Here is a 21004-nt window from a genome sequence, read left to right as displayed (position 1 = left end):
CCGAAGCAGTCACACTCTGCCGCCTCTCTTTCTTTTTCGTTTCTAGCGGGAGAGACCTGGGGTCTAGCGGAGGAACCGACGGTCGGTCACCGCTGTCGTCATCGTGCGCCTCTTTGATATCCGGCCCTAGACCTCTGCCGGGTCCCCAAGATGAAAGTTAGTCTAAATCTGCCGATGAAGGGATTCACAACTTGAACCGCACCCGCAGAAAAAGGACAGTCTTGGCAAACAATGGGGTTTGATTAAGACCAACATCTTGAGTTTCGTTTCAGAGCGCCGCTCACCCCAGGACGTAGCTATATAGCGCCTTTCCCCCCTCCCAACTGTTTTCTCCGTCGCCGGCATTGGTGCTCAGGAAGTTATGCAATGCCATACGTAAGTGGGCTAGGAAACAGACGAGCTGTTTTGATTTATTTATTTCCCTGTTTTGTAGCCTACGCGCAGGGGCTGGTGGAGAAGGTGTGCGCTGCCTCTCGACCACGAGCCTTTTTCCGGAGGTCGCCATCCGCCGCGCCGCCCCCCCCCACCACTCTCGTCCCGTCCGATTCCACGCCCATCAGCCAGCGGACCCTCCTGATCTCGCCCCCAGCCTGCGCCGCTGGAGAGAGGAGTTGTGGACGGGAGTACCGCCAGCCAGCCAGTCGGAGGGAGCGAGCGAGCGAGCGAGCTGCCCGCCTGCCTCTGCCGCACAGCCGCCGAGCGAACAGGGGCTGAGGACGGCTTTCATCCCGTGGCCGTGAGCGCTTCGCTGGGTGGGGGGGAAGAGAAGGAGGAGGAGGAGGAGGTGGACAGCTCGATGGCAGAACGTGAGTATCCTCTCGGTTTTGCGTTCATGTGAGCATGACTTGTCCTGTCAGGAGTGGGACGGGGTCGCGGGAGACAAAAGACGCTTATAGGAATAATAAGACACATCGTTACCGTTAGAACCGATGCTTGGTTTCTCTTCCCCCCCCCACCCCAAGCAAGATAAGAAATGCTCCCCGTCTCTACACTACAGCCATGTTTTACTCGTGGCAGTACAAATGCATAACATCGGTACGGAAAATACCGGATCCTATTAGGGGGCTGTGCGCTGGGACCGGAATAAAAATCACTCTGTATTCTTACACGCCATTCTTACACTGCTCAAGGGAGGGAGACAGTTTGGACGGCGGTGATAAACGCGTCTTTTTTTTTTACGTGGGAAATAGCCAGTCTATCGGTCTCAGTTTTGGAAAAAGCTGAGGTGATCGCTTAAAGGCGACGCTTGCGGTTAGCGAGTGAGTTTCTGTGCCAGCCGACAGAAATAACGAAAACTTTGGCTAAACAGGCTTCAGTGTCTTCAATTCCTGATGGGCGAATCGGCGTGTTCTTTAGTCATATATATAATATCTGATTCTAGTACGCTTGTAATAACCTGATTAATAGCTACCAAAGTATCGCAAGACGTGCAGTAAGTGATTTCCATTCGAGATGGTTGTCTTTTTCATTTTTAGATATAAATTAAAAGGGTGCTCTTCATCAGAAGAAACGTTGTGTGATCTAATTGCACGGCCAATGCCGTCTTTTATAAAATGAGAAATCGATTTCGACTATAGCCTTTGTCCGTGGCGAGTTTCTATTGTGTACGGTCATTTCTATTAATGATAACTGGGGGAAAATCTGTATTAATACTCCGCGTCGAGCGCAGTTCTAATGAAAACGCGTGGACGTGTCGGATATGTACACGATGCGTATCTGTACACTGTCCCCAGTTCCATAATGTTACCCTGCTGGCAACCAGACAGTAAGTAATTAATTGCTCGTTGATCGATTCAACACGTCAGCTCGGTCCATTAGCCGGGGAACAGCGAACACAACCGCCTCTCTTTAACCCAGAGAGCTGGGGTCGGCTGACGTGCTCTCTCGCTCTGTCCTGCTGCTGTAAAAGATCGTGCTCGGCTAACGGGCTTGTAGTTATGTACTGCTTTGTCGACAACTTGTTATTATCAGCTAGACAACTTTTCTAATCTGTATTTTGTACACTGGTTTCCCAGCAGTAGTGCCAGTATAGAGCTGTGCAGTGATCTTACACACTGGCCTCTCAGCGGTAGTGCCAGTATACAGCTGTGCAGTGATCTTACACACTGGCCTCTCAGCGGTAGTGCCAGTATACAGCTGTGCAGTGATCTTACACACTGGTCTCTCAGCGGTAGTGCCAGTATACAGCTGTGCAGTGATCTTACACACTGGCCTCTCAGCGGTAGTGCCAGTATACAGCTGTGCAGTGATCTTACACACTGGTCTCTCAGCGGTAGTGCCAGTATACAGCTGTGCAGTGATCTTACACACTGGTCTCTCAGCGGTAGTGCCAGTATACAGCTGTGCAGTGATCTTACACACTGGTCTCTCAGCGGTAGTGCCAGTATACAGCTGTGCAGTGATCTTACACACTGGTCTCTCAGCGGTAGTGCCAGTATACAGCTGTGCAGTGATCTTACACACTGGTCTCTCAGCGGTAGTGCCAGTATACAGCTGTGCAGTGATCTTACACACTGGTCTCTCAGCGGTAGTGCCAGTATACAGCTGTGCAGTGATCTTACACACTGGTCTCTCAGCGGTAGTGCCAGTATACAGCTGTGCAGTGATCTTACACACTGGTCTCTCAGCGGTAGAGCCAGTTTCATGCTGTTGGACTTCAGCACGACTCTGCTGGGAGTGGTTCAGTACTATCTGCAGTCTGGCAGTGTGCTCTTTTTGTGATTAGCTGCTGAGCCCACCTGGAAGGAGGGCTTTAGAATGTGAAACACTGGAGCAGAGCAGGAGTCAACACAAAAGCAGCAGCTCCTCAAGAATCCTCCAGGATTAACTTGGTCTCCAAGGAAGGAACGCAGACGGCGCGTTTTCAAGCCGGTCTTTGAGATCACACTACGCTAGTCGTCGGTTTACTGCACTTTCAAGATCTCCTGTTGTGTGGAAGAAGCACTCGGGGGAAAGGCTGTTGAATATTGGAAGTCTGAGGGACTTTATCCCATCTTCCCTGACTTAGCAGGGAGCCTCTTCAGCAACGTTGCAGTGAGGGTACGGGTGGTGCTGGGCAGAGGGCACCCCGAGGTGGGGAGTAGTGCATTAGTCTCAGCGGAGTGGCCTTGAAGATGGGGTGAACTATGGGGCTGGACTGCTGGCCCTGGTGGAGGACCCAGTAATTTGTCATTTGACGAGTTCTTACCTCTGTGTCATGTACACTAATTCTGGGCTCCAAAAGCCTACACGCCTGCTTGTTTCATCGCAGCTCCACAGCTTCACTGAAGCCACAGCTGAACTAACAAGTTGCCCGATTGGAACGTTTGCTTTGTTCCTAATGAAAAGCTGGAATTTTCTTACTTACGAGATGTGGTCTTTACAAGGCAACTTCCAGCTTAGCATCAGGAAGCCCGTATCAACCATGCAGGGTCCAATCGTGGTGGCATCTTTCTCTCTGACAGTGAACCTCCGGGTTCTCCGTGAGAGCAGAGTCATTCATGGCCGAACGGAACCAGCAAGCGAATGAGCCGTGGCAGATTTGAGTCGGGGCCTGTGTTTCTGGACAGCCCTGACGTGGTGGCCCCGGTTTGCCCCTGCCTCTCGGTTTGCCCCCGTTTACAAGCGCGAGGAGGCTGTCGACGTCGCGCGGCAGGGGTGGGGGGGGTCCATCGCGAATCCGTGGCAGCAGCTGACAGCTCCTCTCCAGCAGGGCAGCGCCATGCCTAACGAGACACCTCCCAGGTGGAGAAACGTCAGCACAGTTCCCAGAGGCCCGTGCATGGAGCAAGGCACTCTGGGAACACCGTCAATGGCCAATGATGCATGTTTTTTGGCCTCTGTCGTACTAGCTAACCAGAGGTGCAGTAGCAAGCTTGTCTCGGTTGTGATTTTTGCTTGAAATCAGACTTCCTCTTGGATCTTTAATTAACAAAGCAGGGCAGGAGTCGGAGGAAGGCTATGAATATTACATGAGCCATGTAATGCTCTATAACTTACTGTCTCGCCTACACAAACACTGCGTTTTGTCTTAATTCAAGGATCTGTTACAAGCTCAATTATTCCAACCAATGTTGTTGGATCAGACAACGCTATAAATCTCAAGCCGATATGTGTAGAGACTTTGAGGGAGGCTGGGAGATGTTGTGAACCACTGGACCAAAATTATGGATTACCATGGACAAAGTGTGGAGTTACCTGTATAAACCAGGATGCGGAGTAAGAGCCCAATGACAAAGCAGCACGGAACTGTGGGACGGCCAATGAAAAATGGCCAATTAGACGGCCATTAGCTGTCCCATGGGAAAGACATCGGAGCATGGATGAGGGCCGCCGCAGCAGGGATGATGGCCCGACAGGGTGGACAGCCGCAAACACAGAACAAAAGTTTTCATGTTGCCACTTAAATCATTCACCGCTAAAAGGGCTCTGCTCTGGCTGAATGCGCAAACAACAAGATTATCCTGAATAATGAAGGGATACCTTAACCTAGCAGAGCTCAAAGCAGCAGCGGTGCCAAGCCAGACCGAAAGGAGTGTGGCAGTGTCTTGTGCGCTCTTGTGAAAAGGTCCATTTTAGGCACATCTTCAGGAAAACGCAGTTTTATTACCAGCTGCCTCCACAGCATTGGGATTGTGTGGTTTTGAAGATCCCTGCAATTTCTGATGCTCTTTTTCAGATTATTTCCTGGACCAGATGATATAATTGATTCTGTTCTGATTCCTGTTGGATGCCCTGGCCTCCTCCTCCATTTGCTTTGAGAGGCCAGAGAGCTCCAGAGCCCTGAGTAAAAAGGATTTCCCTCCTCCCTCTTTTCTCTTTTCGAGACTGAACCATTTCACCCCTGAGGAGACTGGGCAACCTCTCCTGCCGTTCTGTCCAGGGACTTGCATGAAGCTTGTCCACTGGCCATTTCCTGTCGTCTCCTGAGAGAGGGAAGAGTCTGCTGGCCACAAGCCTAAGAGGTGTGGCTCTTCAGCCTGACCTGCCTCCTGAGACAGAAGAGCCAGTGAGGTTTTGACTCTACCCACGAAGATGTAAGAACACAAGAAGCGTTACAAATGAGAAGAGACTAGCTTGCCTGGTTGCTAGGAGGTAACTGATCCAAAGATCTCATCCGCCCTTTTCTTGAACAAAACCCGGGTGCTGGCTTCAGCAACATCATGGCTGGGGTAGCTTATTCCAACACCAGGATTCTCCGTCTCATCTGGTGGACCAGGCCCAGGTCATCTAAATGACCTGAGGCAACATAGAACTACCTATGGATCCTTTTTCCCTTAACTTGGATAATGACCTCAATATGCAAAGGATCACTGTGCATCTTTCAACTCAGGAGACACTTAAGAGAAACCGTACCTTAAGGTGTTCCATCTGGCCATAGAACCTGTCTTGGCCTCTCCTGTTGCAGATGCCCGGGCAATGCTTTCGTCAGCCACCAGAAAGCATTTAGCAAAGGCGTATGCTTTTCAGTGCTTAATGTAAAAGGTCAAACTAATTTCACCTTTTCTTTATTTTCTCCCAAATTTTAAGCTGTGCTGGATTAGACTTTGTACTATTATGCAAGCCACTTAAAGCTCTGGACAATCAAGGGCTATCTGTCTGATGCACTCCAGCGTGGGGCTTGTGTGAGTGTTGGTGCGGAATGTTATTTTGCCAGTGTGAATATTCATGAGCCAGTTCTCGGGGCAGTGTGCTGTGCTTGATTTCCAAGCGAAGGCATGGGATTGCATAGAGAGAGGTGGCCTGTTGTTTTTTCTTCTGAGAGATGCTGAATGTTCTCCCAGAAAATCTGGAATGTGCTCCTTTGTGCCTGTGACAAAATGACTAAGCCAGTAATAGAAATTATTTATTCTCGCTGTGATCGTAACACTGCATGGGCATTTTCTGTTGCTGTGCATTTTTGTGTGCCTGGTACTATCTGGAAAAATGCAAACTCATTTATCATTGTTGCTGGAAAAAAATGTGAAGGAACTGCCTAGCAAACGATCATGACAGATTGTGTTAAGAGATGCATTAGAAGATGAGCATGCATCAGTAAGGGTTGTATTGTGAGCTTGCCAAGTCAGTGCTGAGCTTCAAGTGCGTGATCCTACTTTGCTTTTCACCTCTGTGTCTCATTCTGCTGCTGGGCTTGAGGCTTCTGATGCAGTAGGAGTCACTGTGTATGATGAACTGTTACACGATGGCTTTCCCTGCTTTCCCAAGTCTTATAACATCATCCATGCCAGGAGAAAGCACCTGGGATGGCAGTTTAAGCCTGCTGTCCAACTTGGGCTCTACACTGGCCTAAGGGGCCAAACCAGGAGTCACAAAGATCCACTAGGAGCTCCTGCTCTCCTCACTAGATGTGTAAAGATCTTGGGTGTGCGAGGGTTTGTGCAAAGCACCCTGCTTCTGTCCCGTGAGCCTGGGCTACAGGGCTCCATATCTCTCCATCACCCCTCTGGTCTTTGACAAACAACAGAGTGCAGAGGTCCAGAGTTCTAGTTTCCCGAACCTGTGCCAAAAAAACTACAGCTTGCAGAATGGCAACCATTCTAGTTTTGTTCAAACCATTCTCATTTTTTTTTCGGCATGCATGCACGTTCTGAACATGAAACACTGATTGAAAATACCAGAGATATAAAAAATCTCGATCTAACTTGGAGGCCGGACCCAAGGGGTTAAGGGAGCTATGCTTTCTCATGACTCAGGCTGCTCACTAACACAGCAGGTGTCCAGATCTCTCGGGGGGAGGGCAGGACAGGGGAGTTGGAGGGAGGGCAGCACCCGTCGGAAGAGCCACACGCCAGACAGAAGGTACTCCTCTGTGCTCGGGGATTCACGGGGACATGCTGGGGGCTGAAAAAGGAGGTTACCTACATGTCCTGCACTTTTCTTGCCCAGGTACAGCTGAGAATATCTGGAGCAGCTCAGCCTCAGTGTGCCAGCCAGCTGCATTGGACAGTGCTACTGAGCTGACCAGCCCTCTTATTGTTGACACCAGCCCTGTCATTGCATCCAGTTCCTATTAGTTTTCCAATAGCGCAGCTGTCTTACATAATAACACAATACTCATCATCGTGGGTTACATTGCGGTTTGGTGCCGTTTTGTAAACTTGCACTAGTCATCAGTTTCTGAAGGAGCAGCACATTTGGAATCTGATCGTGGGATATGCTTTTTTTTTTAGCTCTTGCTCTTAACCTAGAACAGGTAGCCTTGAGCCGAATCCAATGGTGTTTATACATCGGGCGGAAATTATAATTTCATTGCCTGAACGTTACCCTTGTGGGGCAGTTCGGGGAAACAGTTTGCTAGCCTGACTGGTCTGAGTTGAGCTTAGACAAAACGAAGTGAATTGAATTCAGTTTGAAAAGTGAGAGCCAGTAAGGGCTCTCCGTGATCTATCAGCCCAGATGTTGTGGGTTCGAGACTAGGTCTGATTGTTCCCGAGGGATCACTCAAAGTTTAGGTTTGGGATAAGTTTGCCCGGGGACGTCTTGGATCTCCGTGACAAAGCCTCCTGACTGCAGGAAGGCTTGTGCTGTTGCTGCCCTCCTGTCAGGCACTGATGGAAGAGGCTGCAGTGCTCCAGAAAGACCAACGGCACTCAAGGGGACGGGTTGGAGGAGCCTGTCTGCCTCTCGTCCTGCTCACCGTGCAGGACTGGCGGTCTCAATTCCAGAGTGGGGGTGCAAACAAAGTTGAAAAGCACTGCTTGTGACCTATCTGCAACCAGAGCAAGAATGTGCCCTGAGCCTGGCCTGACCGGCTTAGAAACTCCCGGTCACCACAAGCAGTGAAACCGCCTTGCTTCCCTCTTGAGTCAGCGATCAGAGAAAGAGAGAGAGAAAGCAGAGGAATCTTTTTTTTTTTATAGAATAAACTTCCAGTACCTTGGAGCAACATCAGATAGCTGCTCTGCGTGCTCTGTCCCAGCGCCTCTGTCCTTGGTGCTGAAATACTTCCAGCTTGTCCACCTGCCCGTCACGGCTTGGAATCTCCTGTCACAATGCTGGATGACGCTCTCAGATGGAAGCCATCAGTCAGGGGGTGCAAATCTGCAGCTTGAGTCTAAAACTCGGGATGAAGTGAAACGGGCAGAGAAAATGCCTACGACACTGAGATAGAACACATGTCAGTGTTGTAGTAGTATTGTCAGAGGAGAAATGGCAGGAGCAGCAGAAGCAACTTTGGTATTTCTAGCTGTAATAAAGAGTAGAGGTGTTAGCAGTTTTTGGAGGATTTGCAGTATCGAGAGTAGTGATTTCTTGTTTGTCTGCCTTGCTCCCCTTGTCTGGGGGGAGGGGGGAGAGCTGGCAATCTGAAGCTGGCAAAGCGAAGGATAATTTCATTTGATCAGGCTCTCGAAGACCCTGGTAGCCAGTTGGCATTGCTCATGTTGAAAGGTTAGGCCACTGAATCCTCAATTCACCTTGTCTCCTCCTTGAGATGCCGTTTCTTGGAAGGGCCAGCACTGAACAAATTGCTCAAACAGTGTTGTTTACTTAGGGATTGTGCTGCGACAGCCGTGAGGCTGAGTCCTCTCTCACAGCAATAGGCATCGACAGTGTGCCAGCCAAGCTGGGCTCCAGGTGGCCGGGTCTGCGCTGAGTCCACTGCCACCTCGGAATGCACACGTGCCCACCTGCTGCTGCTGTCGTCCATGTCTGTCCCTCCCTTCCTGTCTTTGAGCTCTTTGGTCTGCTTCCTCGCCAGTGTGCCCTGTGTTTGCCTGTGTCTCCGCTCCTGATTGTGTGGAAGTCAGTGCGTCGCCCCCCTGGCTGGGCTCTGCAGTGTGTCAAAATGACTCGCTCTCCGAGTCTCTCCAATTTGGGATTAGGACAGCTGTTGCTCCTCCATGGCGAGATCTTACTCCAGCTCTTCCTTCCTTTCCTAATCTGACCCTTCCTCTCTCTCTCTCCGCGCCCTCCTCCTCTTCTCCTCTCTTCCCATCCCCCTCCCCCCTCTCCTTCCTTCTCCTCCCTCTTTCCTGCCCTCGAAAATGTCCTTGGCAAGGACAAGCCATGCTTTCTCACAGAGAACAGGGCTTCTGTGCATTCCATTCCTCCATCAGACAATATTTATCATTTATTTTTACTGTGTATTCATTCTTCTTATTGAATTGAAATTGCGCCCTGCTCCAAAATATGCAGATGCCTAACATGTATGTCATTTACTGGGTCTTTTTTTTCTGAATGTTCTTGGATGGATTATAGTCATTCCTGAGCATTCTTGCAGGTTCTCTTACACATGAAAGGGAAATAAGATTCTTCATTAATCGAGACGTGTTTGGCTCAAATGTTTCTCTCTCCACCATTGTATACTTCTCAGATGTGAATAAACCCTGGCTACATCTGTCTGGAGTAGTATCAGTCAGGCTGGAGTGGTTGTGTATCAAGACGGTCACCGTTTAATACAATTTTTTCAATTGAGGGACTTGAGACTGCAGTGCTAGAGTCTGTCAGCCTGGCTGACTGTAAGTGCTGTTTGGCATTAATAAATGAGGCTGCCACGTGACACAGACATACAGAGTTCAAATAATTCCCTTCTCTGGGGTGGTGGTGGGGTGGGGAGGGTTGTGTTTCTTTATGACCGCTGTTGCCGGTTTTAAGAAATTTCGACCATCTTTACTTGCCCAAAACGTTTGCAAAACCTCAGTAGTAGAGGCGTCTCACAGCGCGTTTGTAATGTTTGCGTGCCGGTGGTGAGAACGAGGAGGCAGGGCACCAGGAGGAGGTGATTATCTCTGTCTCTCCTCTGGGCGGTGATATACTGACGAGCTGGACCCCGCCGTGAAGACTCAAGATTGCTGGACTGCAGTCAGACAGGACCCTGCTGTACAAGTGGGTGTTTTGTGTGCCCGAAGCAAGTGTCCTGTTTGCTTCCTCCCCACAGATGTCCGCTGTCAGAAAGGGACTGTCTGTAACGTTTTCCGGCGCGGCCCTGTGTCTCTGAGATGTACCACAGCAGCCGGTCGCCGGCGGGCCGGAGGGGGCGGCGGAGTTTCCGTGTCGCTTGGCCACGGAGCGCTGCAGGGCAGTCCTGCTCCAGCGTGCCGGGGGTTAATCTCTGCAGAAGGGCCGGTGATTCATGCTTTGCGGTAGAGAGGGGGGACAACGTTTCCAAGGAGAGCCTTGCGTCTGTGGGTGTCGCGGGCGAGAATGATGGAGAAGGGAGACAATAGACCCTGCGCGGAGCCTGAAGAGCTGTTATGCGGTTTAGCGTGCAGGGAAGGAATAAAACGAGATATTTATGGATTGATTGCCACTTTTTTATAGTCACTCCTCTTCAGGTGAACACCACCCACTCGCTGAGCACCCTGCATAGCCTCGCCTTTCATGCATGGCTGTAAGGAGACCCCAGGACTTCAACACGCGTATCAGCTCCTACTGCTCTGAAAAGCCCGTCCATACAGCTGCATGGGTTCGACACTTGGGACACTTTGATCAGACCTTGGAAACCTAGTCAGACACGGACACTTCACTGGTTTTGTTAACCTAAGCCATGGATCAGCACACGCACGGTCATCAGCACTGCATTAAGAGCCATGTTTTGGTTTTGAACCAGTTGTGAGGGGCTGGGGCGCCTCTCCTCAAAGCAACAGATGAGATAAAAGTGAAATGAATTTATGCATTGCTTGGACTGATAAAGTTATGCACACCTGGCTAGCATGAGGAAGATGGATGCTTTTTGTGGCAGCAGGGGTTGTGTGTGCATATCCGATAGGGTGCCACACTGTGGTTGAAAGGCCATGTTTTAAGAAATGACTACGAAAGAACTCGGTTTAATCACATTATTAGTGCAATGAAGGGGGGAATTACAGAACTGGGAGCTCAGTTGGAATGAAAGCACGAAGCACAAATCCTGGTTCAGGAGCACAGGTACAGCTTTTTGATGTGAGGAACTGGAAACATGCTCTCCCTGTGAGATTTTAAATCTGCAATCTTCTCTTTTCCCCACAGATTTACTGCGTTTACTTTGCTGCACTCTTTCATGCTTTACCATACTGCGTCGTGTGCGTCACTGTGCCCTTCCCATAGTTTCCCTGTCGTTTTAGCTGGCCTCACTGTGACCTAGAGTAGCCCTGCACAGTCGGCCTGTAGAGGCCTCAGAGTGTTCGCACTCTGTGCTCCAGCCTCTTGACATCTCTCCTGTGTCTCCATCTCTCTGGACCTGCTGTGGCAGACTTGTCTGGGTCTCTTGTGTGCGCCTGTGCTCAGCCGGATTCGGCCCAGCCTGCTCTCATGCTCTCGCTCTGGGGTTCTTCCCTCAGAGCCCCGATGAGCTGTTTCCGCTGTAGCGGCCTTCCGGAGGCTGACAGAACTGGGTGAGTGTCTCCCGTATCTGCCGCGCAACCTGGGGTGCTGCTGCGCTGCATCCTCACGAATGCTCTGCTTGTTGTCGTTCCTTTTGATGAGATCGGGTTGTTTTGATCTCCCGCCGGGCCCCAGTCGTTCCGAGCTCCATTGCGGGCTTAATGAGATTCCAAACGCTTGTGCCGCAGGGATCTGTAATGACTAGCCTTGATCGTACACAGTACTTCAAACGGATAATAATAATAATAATAATAATTGCTTACACTTATATAGCGCTTTTTCTGGACACTCCACTCAAAGCGCTTTACAGGTAATGGGGACTCCCCTCCACCACCACCAATGTGCAGCATCCACCTGGATGATGCGACGGCAGCCATAGTGCGCCAGAACGCTCACCACACATCAGCTATCAGTGGGGAGGAGAGCAGAGTAATGTAGCCAATTCATAGAGGGGGATTATTAGGAGGCCATGATTAATAAGGGCCAATTGGAAATTTGGCCAGGACCCCGGGGTTACACCCCTACTCTTTTCGAGAAGCGCCCTGGGATTTTTAATGACCACAGAGAGTCAGGACCTCGGTTTTACGTCTCATCCGAAGGACGGCGCCTGTTTACAGTATAGTGTCCCCGTCACTATACTGGGGCATTAGGACCCACATGGACTGCAGGGTGAGCGCCCCCTGCTGGCCCCACTAACACCTCTTCCAGCAGCAACCTTACGAACGTTCATTTAATAAACATGGTATACAGAACAATACTTGCGTGGGATGTAGGAATAAAGTTGGGTGGGTGGATGCTGGTGGGTGCTGGAGGGTTAGGGTCAGCTGAGGTTTTGGGCCTGGACTGGGTCTAGGTTGGGTTTGGGTGTATGCTCTGATTTCATATGAGTATGGATCTTGCCATGCATACCCAGTTACTACTTTCAGACAGTGATCTGAGAGAATGCAATGTTAGCATTGATAAGTTAAGAGTGAAAACAGCTGATCCTGCCCTCTCCACACTGGCGCTAGTTTCTGACCAGACCAGGACAAGAGCGTGGGCAGGTCTCTCTCAGATCCATCCTAATCGGGAGCTGCAGGGGCTGTCTGAAAACGACTGGCCTGTCTCAACAGGCATTCATCTCATTGCCCAGCACTGGCAGAACAAAGCGCCTCCTAATGAGTTTGTTAATAGCTTCCCTAACGATTCAGCCAGAGTCCGTTTCTGGCCGTCTGGTCTATTTACATTGTCTTTAGTGCCCCCTGCAGGGAAAACAGGTGCAGTGACTGTCGGGTCGCTGTCCCGGTCAGAAAGCAATCTCTGGGTCTCCTCCAATTACAGAAGTGACAGTGACCTCAGGGGGGGAAAGGAAGTGGAGAAAGAGGCTGCCTCTTTGACATCTGAATTAGACCACTGTTATGCAACAGAAGATTAGAAAACCTGTGCATGTACTTACTGCCGATCCCTATTCATACAATTGAACCGTGCATTGCATTAGCATAATGTACACGGATGTTCGGTTGATTTTCGTTTAAGTCGTTTATTTTCTGTGAATCCGATTTTCCATAAATATCCCGTAAGGAAAGGCGGAGGGGAGCTTAGTCAAAGCGTCCTTTGTTTTAACGTTTTACTCTTTTCCCAAGCAGAGCAGGATCCTCTCTCATTGCAAAGCTTCTCCTCCTCTCCTGACATGAGAGATGCCGTCCTGTGGCACATTCCCAGCATGCTCTCTGCTGCCTGCCCTGTCACTGTGCTGAGTGCTGGCCCCAGGCCCGGCCGCTCCACAGGAAGGACGACATCAGGTGTTAGGGAGCCAGCAGGGCCCGTCTAGTTTTCAGCTGACATCTGTTGTCTTACAGAGCTGTGAGCGGACAAAATGAGGACCTCAGAGAGTAATATTTCCAAATCTGGGGGTAACGAACGCTGGGCTCGTTTCCACCTTTTGCTGCTCCTAGTGCTAGATTGGTAAAATGCCTTCCAGTGCCTGCAGCTATACAGAGATCAGCAGCGTTTCAGCACTGCTGCGTGTGGGAGTATTTATCCCGGAGCCCAGTAAAAAAAGAACAGAAAAATCTACATTCAGAGTACGGCCATTGTTTGTACCACAAAATACTTAGAGGGATAGCAGAAAGCCAAGATATTTCAACCACGTTTTCTGCTCTTTATTTATTTTATTAATTATTTTAATTAGACTGATTATTGAATGCAACACCCTCATCAAAATTTACCCTGGTAAGATTGTGACCTATTTCTCCTCTCACTTGGTCTTACCACAGCATATTGCATGCATTGTGCTTTACAGTGTGCGTTTTACTACAGCTCCCTGTGTTTTTAGGGGGTTCGCTGCCCTTCGTGCTGCTCCCCGGTTACTAGGGACAGCCAGGCTGTGTCCGGAGGGGTGTACAGTGTAGCACGGCGGGATTAGGCAGAACAAGGGCCGTCGAGGCGGTTTTGGGAAACGGGATTTTTTTTCCTCAACTGGCGCTTCAACTACTGTAGGTCTCCCTCTGCTCCCCTCAGCCCCTCCCTTCTGCCTTCGACGTACTGTGGTAAAAGCTCAGTAAAGTAAAGAGCACCTGGCCGGTTTGTGCACAAGCAGTGGGGGGAGGTTGATGAAGCAGAAAACATTTTCTTCCTCACCTCCGTTGCCCTCGATGCTGGTGAGCATGTGGAGCTCTCTCTGAGTGAGCGTCTGTCCCAGAGGACCGGGTAAAGGCTATATATATCTCGGTCTGGAGCTCTGCATCTTCCACGCAGTTTCCTGCTGAGGCGATGTGCCAGAGCAGCTCCTGCCTCTAGCGAGCGCCTTCCCAGAGCTCCCGGATCCTGCCTGGGAGAAGCTGCTCCGTGCAGAGACCCGTTGGCCGTTAAACCACTTCCCGGTCGCGATAAACAAGCCCGGAGACCCGCGGGTGGGACAGGGAACCCACAGCTCTCCGGAGACCTCCGGGAGAAAGATCAGACTCCCTGTGCACCGCGGGCCACCCTGCAGTTGAACATGTAGGCTTTTTCAGAATGTAGCCTAGAAGGAAGAGCACTTTGAATTTGAAAGCGGAAGTTATTATTTAATCGCAGTGCTCTTACAGCTCCGATCCAGGCAGGCCTGTGTGAATCTGTTTCTTCTGCGCGGCGATCTCTCTCTGTCTCTGTGTGTGTGCGTGAGCGTGACTGTCCCACTCCGTCCCCAGGCTGCCAGTGAGGGCCCTGATGGAGTCCTTGTTCGGGGGCGAGATGGGACTGCTGGGGGGCGAGGGGCTGAAGGAGGATGGCTGCCGGGTGGGCTGGCCGGGCTCCCCCCTGCCCGACGACGTGTACTCCGCCTCGCACTTCGCCCTCATCACGGCCTACCACGACATCAAGACCCGGCTGGCCGGCCTAGAGCGCGAGAACTCCAGCCTGAAGAGGAAGCTCAAGATCTACGAGATCAAGGTCAGGGGGTCGGCGGGGATCGCATGGGGGATCTGCAGGGGTCAGGGGTTAGTGAAAACGTTGGCTTCCATATTCCATATTGCTCAGCCAGCTCTACTGTATTAGTAAGATACAGGTACAGACAGAGCTCCAGTGGCTTCACACGGTGCACAACTCAAGTTAGCTCACCGAGTACTATCCATCTCCTGTTGGAAAGCTGTCCCTGATGCACATCTAACTAAAATAAACTGCTCAATATGAAAATGCATGTAAGCAACGCAGATGGATATTGAAGGTCAAGCATGCTGGGTTGCGGGAGCTGATTCATCAATAATGTGAGCATTGAAATACTCGAGTTCGCACCCCCACAAAAATTTCACAGTGCGGCGAATTGCGTAAAAGGAGTGGGCCTGCAGGATTGAATGTTATTATTTCTATCAGTCCAGATGTATTGAGTGGAATTTTTAGTGTTTGTCGTTCCATGAGTGTTCTTGTCATTTATGAAAACGTGGTCCGTTTGTGGTTTTCTAAGTGGCAAGCAGTTAGTGCTGAGATGCATGGCATTGAGTGCAAAGGGGAGGGTCAAAACCCAGCTTGGAGAAGTCGAACGCAAAGGAGGAAAGCAGCCCTGTGTCAGCTGGACTCACAGCCTGCCTCCTGTTCCCCAGTTCCCCACCATCAGCGACTTCGGAGAGGAGAGGAACTCCTACTGCTCCTTCGAATCCAAGGAGACGGCTCTGCTGCAGTCGGAGAACGGCAGCCTGCAGCGACAGGTCAACCAGCTGACGCACGAGGTGAGAGGGTGAGAGCTCAGCGCTCAGGCCCGGGCCCGATGGACCGGGTCAGTCGCAGGACATCGGCCCTGCTGGCCAGCGAGCCCAGGGCGACGGTCGGGAAAATCCGCCATCTCCTGGCGCTTTAGGAATCTGCAGCTCGCCGGCTGATTTCATCTGAGCTCAGTCCCGGCGCCAGTCATCTGAACCCAGATGTCTCGCACTAAATGCATTTGCCGTGACGTAAATTGGAAAGCTGCTTCACCTCTGAGCTATTACAGGCAGTTTGATTACCTAATTGAAGGTCAATTAATCAATTAAGCACAGAGGGAATCCACATGCTCCACTGTAATGTAACAGACCTGCAGAGCTCTCAGCATGCTGGTGGTAATTGCACTGAATCTCACTCCATCTCATCTCACACACATGCAAAATGTGGCTCCGCCTCAATCTCTGCGTGCTCTCTCTTTCTCTCAGGCTGTTTCTCAGCTCCGTTTCTCTCCTTTCTCACGTCCCCACCGGTCTCTGCCCCCATGCCTTTTCACCCCCGTCTCTCTCTCTCTCTTGCTCCCTGTCTCTCCTGGACCCCCTTGCTCGTGTCCCCCTTCTCTGCCCTCGCTCACCCCCCTCGCCCGCCCCCGTCCCCAGCTCCAGAAGAGCAAGGAGCGCGAGGAGCAGCTGGAGGACGTCATCCAGGCCTACGAGAAGATCCACATGGAGAAGAGCAACCTGCAGAGGGACCTGGACAAGATGGTGAGTGGGGGGGCAGCACGGCTGTCCACCGTGGGCTAGGACAGCAGGGAGAGAGCTGTCCTGTGTCTGGAAGGCGAGGTGTATTCACGGAACAGGTGAGTGAGAGTCAAACAGCTGGAAAGAGATGGAATAGAGGCCAACCCTGCAGCTGAGCAGGTATAAGAAGTACCTCTGAGTCAGTTTTGCTCAACTGTTTCTGACCACGTAATTGGTTAATTGCATTATTTTAAACCCTTTTCTAAGTTCTAGAGGATTGATTAAAGAGACCTATAGACCTTGCCAGACTGTGGCCCTCTAGGGCTCCAGCTGCCTTAAATAATCCCCCACTGAAGGCCTGGAGTGCATGGTCATTCTGGACCAGCTGCACTGTGATAACCTCCGGAGACTGGGGCCTCCCCGGAGAATTGCCTGCTTTCTGGTTGTGTGTCCCGGACTGGCCATATCCAAATCCTTGCTGTCTCATGATCAAAAAAGAAAATTCATTCCCAGCAGCTGCTGGATCCCACAGTCCTGTTCAGCTGCCTTTTGAAGGATTCCCAAGCATCGGATTCAACAAAGATGCTGAACAGTTGTCGTTCTTTGTACTTGGCTCTGCACTGCTGTTTTTTTTTGGCTTCCTGTGCATAAATGTGGAGCCTCTTTCAGAAGTCCCTGGAGGCAGGCACAGATGCAGAGTGGTCTGTCATGTGCCGTTCCTCCAGCAGATCTGCCTGGGTGCTGTGCAGTGTTCGGTCCTGGAGATGGTGGGAGAGGGAGAGCAGGGAAGGGCTTGCTCACTGGGGCTGTGCTTCTCTGTCTCTGCCCCCAGACCACGCTGGCGGAGAAGCACGTGGAGCGGATCCGCGGCCTGGAGGCGGCGCTGAGGCAGCGGGACGGCTCTCTGCAGAAGCTCAACTCCCAGCTGCACAGCAAGGAGGTGCAATACCTGCAGCTGCACGCCAGCCCCGACATCTCGCACTGTGAGTCTGGCTAAGCCCCTTATCCCCTTCCCCTGCCTGGCTGTCCGGGCCTCTCTCGCTCTCTGCCTGCTCACCAGCTCCTTCTGTCTCTCTGCCTGCCTGCTGGCACAATCTGGGCATCGTAACCCCAGCCCAGAGACCAGACTCTTCAAAAGCCTCTGTTCCGAAGGGGGAAATAAAGCAGAGTGTCTTCTCAGGGGAAGCAAACATTTAGCTCACGCTTATTCCTTGGCCATGCTAAAAAACATTGACACAACATGCTCACACGGCTTCACTGTAAAACATAACCATTGCCCTTATGCTTTAGGAATCATCTGGCTTTCTGCATCAGGTTGAGGTCCATGTTTAATCAGGCCGAGCTGGTTCTGGTGTCAGGGAATGGACAGCTCCCACCACGCTTTCTGTCTGTGGTGCTGAGCTGTGGGCTGCTTGGTGGTCAGCACTGCTACCTGCACTGCTTCAGGGCTTGGGGTTTGATTCCAGCCTGGTGTGCTGTCTGTGTGGAGTTTGCGTGTTCTCACCAGAGGACCTGAGGTTTGTGTAGGTTTTCACTGGGTATACCAGGTTCCTGGCACCTCTTGAGGATGTCCCTTCGTCCCTTTGCAGTGGTGGGGGGAGTTAGGGGATATTTTCCCATTCCCACCAGCACTGACTCTGTGAAGTTCCCCTGTCGGGGCAACCAGAAGATAGAGAAAGTGACCAAGGAGAGCAGGCTGCTCATCCTCTGCACCAACAGCAAACCCGCACGGTTTCCCCATAGATATGCCTCTGCAAGCTGCAGTGCTCCTGTTTCGAGCTGACCTTTTCCTACACAGGGGTTCTGGCTGTACTGTTGCGCTACACCCCCGCATGCGTTTCTCTTTGTGAACACAAGGCACTATAGCGCCGAGCAGAAAGAGCCCTGAGCAGCAGCTGTTGACAGAACAAACACAGCTCCTGTGGTTTGTTCTCCTCTAAATGTCAGCCGAGGCGCAGATGGATTCGAAGGAGTAACTCCTCTGAACTTCATAGTTGTTCTGTATCCCCGCAGGCCTGCTCTTGAATGCTGGGGGGAGACAGTCAGTGCGGCACAGTGTTCCGATGCTCACGAATAACTCCAGCGTCTCGTCCCGAAAATGAATAGTCCTCCCTAATATTATTAAGTGAACCCGTACCTCTTCATGTATAAATCTCTCCAGTACTTGTTAGCTGGGTTGAGAGTTCCCATCATTTCTTTTTTTAATCTAAGAATTTGGTCTTCGGTTTTTCAAGCAACACTGGCTTATTAGTGCAGGATGGGTATAGAAACAGCACATCATAATGCAGCCCTGTACCTCCTCAGCTCTCTTGCATTAAACACTCTTTCAAAGGCTGCATTTTTTCTGGCCAGAGGGAAATAGAAAACCAGACATGCAGTGTAACTAAAGTCCGGGCATTCAAAGCCAGTTTGGTCAAAATTGGGTTACATTTTACATTTTGGGTTACAATTGGGGTGGTGCAGTGGCTCTATGGCTAAGGATCTGCGCCTGTGGCTGGAAGACTGCTGGTTGGTTCGAATCGCGTGGCCGGCCAGAGGAATCCTACTCCATTGGGCCCCTGAGCAAGGCCCCTTAACCCCAACTGCTCCAGGGGTGCTGTATAAATGGCTGACCCTGCGCTCTGACCCCAAGCTTCTCTCCCTGTCTGTGTCTCATGGCGAGCGAGCTGGGGTCTGCGACAAGACAAATTCCTAATACAAGAAATTGTATATGGCCAATACAGGGATCTATCTTACTTGTTTCAAGGCAAAAGTCTGGCAAAGGTGTGTTCAGTTTGGTCAGTTATGTCTCTCCCTCCCTTACCTTGTGCCAGTTGCTTGCCAGAATAGGCTCTGGCTCACCTGAGACCCCGGTCTGGAAATAGTGGTTAGAAAATGGCTGGATATCTCACCCTAGCACTGTGAAGTTCTAGCTAAGCTCCAAAAATGAAAAAAACAAAACTAAACAGTTTACCCAGTTAAAGTGTTTCTGATTTAAGTCTCTAAGCACTTTAAGAGTTTCATGCTGCAACTCTTGCAGGATTGTGGTTTTCCAGAATATACCATTTAAAAACAATGCCCTTTGGGAATAATAAGGTCGATCTCTTTTCTGTGAACTATTGCAGCTGCAATGAAAGCTGGAGCCACTAGGGGGCACTGATTATCTGCAGGTCACTTGCTTGATAGAGGTCTGTTGTTCTTCCCAGATCGAACGTAGAATACAGTTTCTCACTATCTTTCTGACTGCAGTAACTCGTGGCTTTTGTTTCAGAGAAGCTCATTAATTAATCAAACAATCAATTAACCCTGCAGCCTGGCATCTTAATGTTGTCTGATCTCTAGTTTCGGTGTTTTTTAGCTTGTCTAGCTGCTGTAACTAGCAGGAACAAATTTCACTTCTGAATTCTGTATGGTATAATTTGCCTTTCCTGGGGAATGGGGAGATCCAGATAGACAGGAAATGCCATCTTGGCTGCATCTACTACCCTCTCACACCCGCAACCTGCCAATCCCAATCCAAGTTAGAGCTCAATTTATTCACTTACAACTTCTAACACAACTTTTATCTCACTAGTAATAATACTCTTAGTACTGACAGCAGTGCAGGTCTGATGTTGCTGAGGATTCCCTGTGTTTAACCACCCTGTGGTGGTTACGGGTTATATACCTTTTAAGTTATTGGTTTTAAACCTGCAGCCTTGGTGCAAGAGAGCTCACCAGCCAGGTAAATGGCTGGGGATGTTGTGTAACTTCAGCCCTCTCCCCTTGCGTAGAAGTCAAACCTTTTCTGGATCCATCCTGAATAGCTAGCTGTCAAATCCAGCAACAGCTCGCGGACCGAAGCTTTTCCTGGTGCCTCTCAGCCTCCTGCAAAATTCCAAACAGCTGCCTGATGGCTCTAAAAATCTTGGAGCAGGAGCAGTACCCCTGTCTGCTGCAATGCTCCTTCGCTGTTTGCTGCTGTGGTGCAGTGAGTCAGAGTTTTCCCCGGAAGCTTGGTCCACCACATGGTTCTGGACCGGTTTCATGCACACCTCGGAGTGCCAGAGCCACGCGGCTCACATCGGCATCAATATGGCAGCAGCCATATCACTCTGCAACTCACAGCTGGCAGCCCACTGGAGCTCAGCAGGTGTGAGCCTGGTCAGTACCTGGATGGGAGACTCCTGGGAAAAATTAAGGTTGCTGCTAGTGGGGCCAGTAGGGGGCGCTCACCCTGTGGTCCATGTGGGTCCTCATGTCCCAGTATGATGACAGGGACACTATACTGTAAACAGGCGCCGTCCTTCAGGTGAGATGGAAAACCGAGGTCCTGACTCTCTGTGGTCATTAAAAATCCCAGGGCGTTTCTCGAAAAGAGTAGGGGTGTAACCCTGGCGTCCTGGCCAAATTTCCTATTGGCCCTTACCAATCATGGCCTCCTAATAATCCCCATCTAGGAATTGGCTTCATCACTCTGCTCTCCTCCCCACTGAGAGCTGGTGTGTGGGGAGTGGACTGGCGCACTATGGCTACTGTTGCATCATCCAGGTGGGGCTGCACATTGGTGGTGGTGGAGGGGATCCCCATGACCTGTAAAGTGCTTTGAGTGGAGTGTCCAGAAAAGCGCTATATAAGTGTAAGCAATAATTATTATTATTATTATTATTATTATTATTATTATTAAATCATTGGACCCCTGACCCACAGTGACCCAGGGCACTGAGGCTGCTATAACAGGGTTATTGTGCACGAGCAAAGGTTGCAAATGTCTTGCCCACCTATCCGTTTTCTAACCCCTTCATCCAGCCTATCCCAGTAAGCCACAGCTGCCAGGTAGCAGACGCCCTGGACAGGACAGAGCAGACACGCACATGCTC

At 50.7% G+C, this 21004-nt stretch overlaps 1 protein-coding gene across 4 annotated transcripts in view; it reads left to right on the top strand.

The window, feature by feature from the left end:
• tbkbp1 (TBK1 binding protein 1) overlaps positions 1-21004 on the top strand; it is a 41095-nt gene continuing 20091 nt past the window's right edge. For 2 of the 4 annotated variants that reach the window (XM_069185608.1, XM_069185605.1), the window contains exons 1-6: positions 1-806; positions 11235-11288; positions 14445-14685; positions 15333-15458; positions 16086-16190; positions 16999-17149. In XM_069185608.1, the coding sequence (XP_069041709.1) occupies positions 11242-11288; positions 14445-14685; positions 15333-15458; positions 16086-16190; positions 16999-17149 (670 nt within the window). In that variant the 5' untranslated portion in view covers positions 1-806; positions 11235-11241. The remainder of the gene's footprint in view (positions 807-11234; positions 11289-14444; positions 14686-15332; positions 15459-16085; positions 16191-16998; positions 17150-21004) is intronic. The other 2 variants (XM_069185606.1, XM_069185607.1) reach the window with 2 other exon arrangements.

The sequence above is a fragment of the Lepisosteus oculatus genome, chromosome 28 (genome assembly GCF_040954835.1).
Source record: "Lepisosteus oculatus isolate fLepOcu1 chromosome 28, fLepOcu1.hap2, whole genome shotgun sequence".
Classification (NCBI taxonomy): Eukaryota; Metazoa; Chordata; class Actinopteri; order Semionotiformes; family Lepisosteidae; genus Lepisosteus; species Lepisosteus oculatus.
This window is presented reverse-complemented; position numbering and strand designations above follow the sequence as displayed.